The sequence below is a fragment of the Acanthamoeba castellanii genome (genome assembly GCF_000313135.1).
Source record: "Acanthamoeba castellanii str. Neff unplaced genomic scaffold scf7180000084759, whole genome shotgun sequence".
NCBI lineage: Eukaryota > Discosea > Longamoebia > Acanthamoebidae > Acanthamoeba > Acanthamoeba castellanii.
In genome coordinates, this window is record NW_004457640.1 from 76,751 (window position 1) to 77,321 (window position 571).

The window sequence follows — 571 nt, forward strand, 5'->3', positions numbered from 1 at the left end:
CCACCGCCACCGCCACCACCACCGCCACCTCGCCGTCGTCGTCGGCCTCGGAGCTTCCGTCGCCGCCGCCCTCGCCCAGAGTTCCGGGATCTCCGCTGTCCCCGGGCGGGTCCTCGCCGCCGTCGCTGCTGTCGGCCCTGTCGGCCTCGTCGACGGCCCTCCCCGAGGCCCTTTCGTCGCTGCAGCTGCTACTCGACGAGGCCCCCGACTCGCCGGGGTCGCGTCGGGCGTCGCTCCCCATCCTCCCCTCCCAGCACCAGCCGGTCCGCACCACCGCCACGACCGCCGCCGCCGCCCCGACGCCCATCGCCGTCCACCTGCGCAGCCTCCTCACCACCCTCTCCTCGGCCACCTCGCGATCCTGGACACTCCTCCCCTTCGCACCTGCCCCGACACCCGCCGCTGCCCCGACACCCGCCGCCGCCGCCGCCGCCGAGTCATCCACGTCCACATCTGCATCGGCATCGCCGCCAGCGTTGGAGGCGCTCGCGGGTCCGAGCGAGCAGCGGGGCGCCGCCGCAGCCGCCATGGAGGACGGCGACGTGGAGCAGCAGCAGACGATCGGGCGGTA

General features: G+C 75.7%; 1 protein-coding gene across 1 annotated transcript in view; it reads left to right on the plus strand.

Moving 5' to 3' along the window:
- ACA1_396310 (PH domain containing protein) overlaps positions 1–571 on the plus strand; it is a gene marked incomplete at both ends in the record, with an annotated part of 3,804 nt that overhangs the window by 978 nt on the left and 2,255 nt on the right. Inside the window, 2 exons of the mRNA XM_004351570.1 lie at positions 80–263; positions 326–568. Of these exons, the coding sequence (XP_004351622.1) occupies positions 80–263; positions 326–568 (427 nt within the window). The remainder of the gene's footprint in view (positions 1–79; positions 264–325; positions 569–571) is intronic.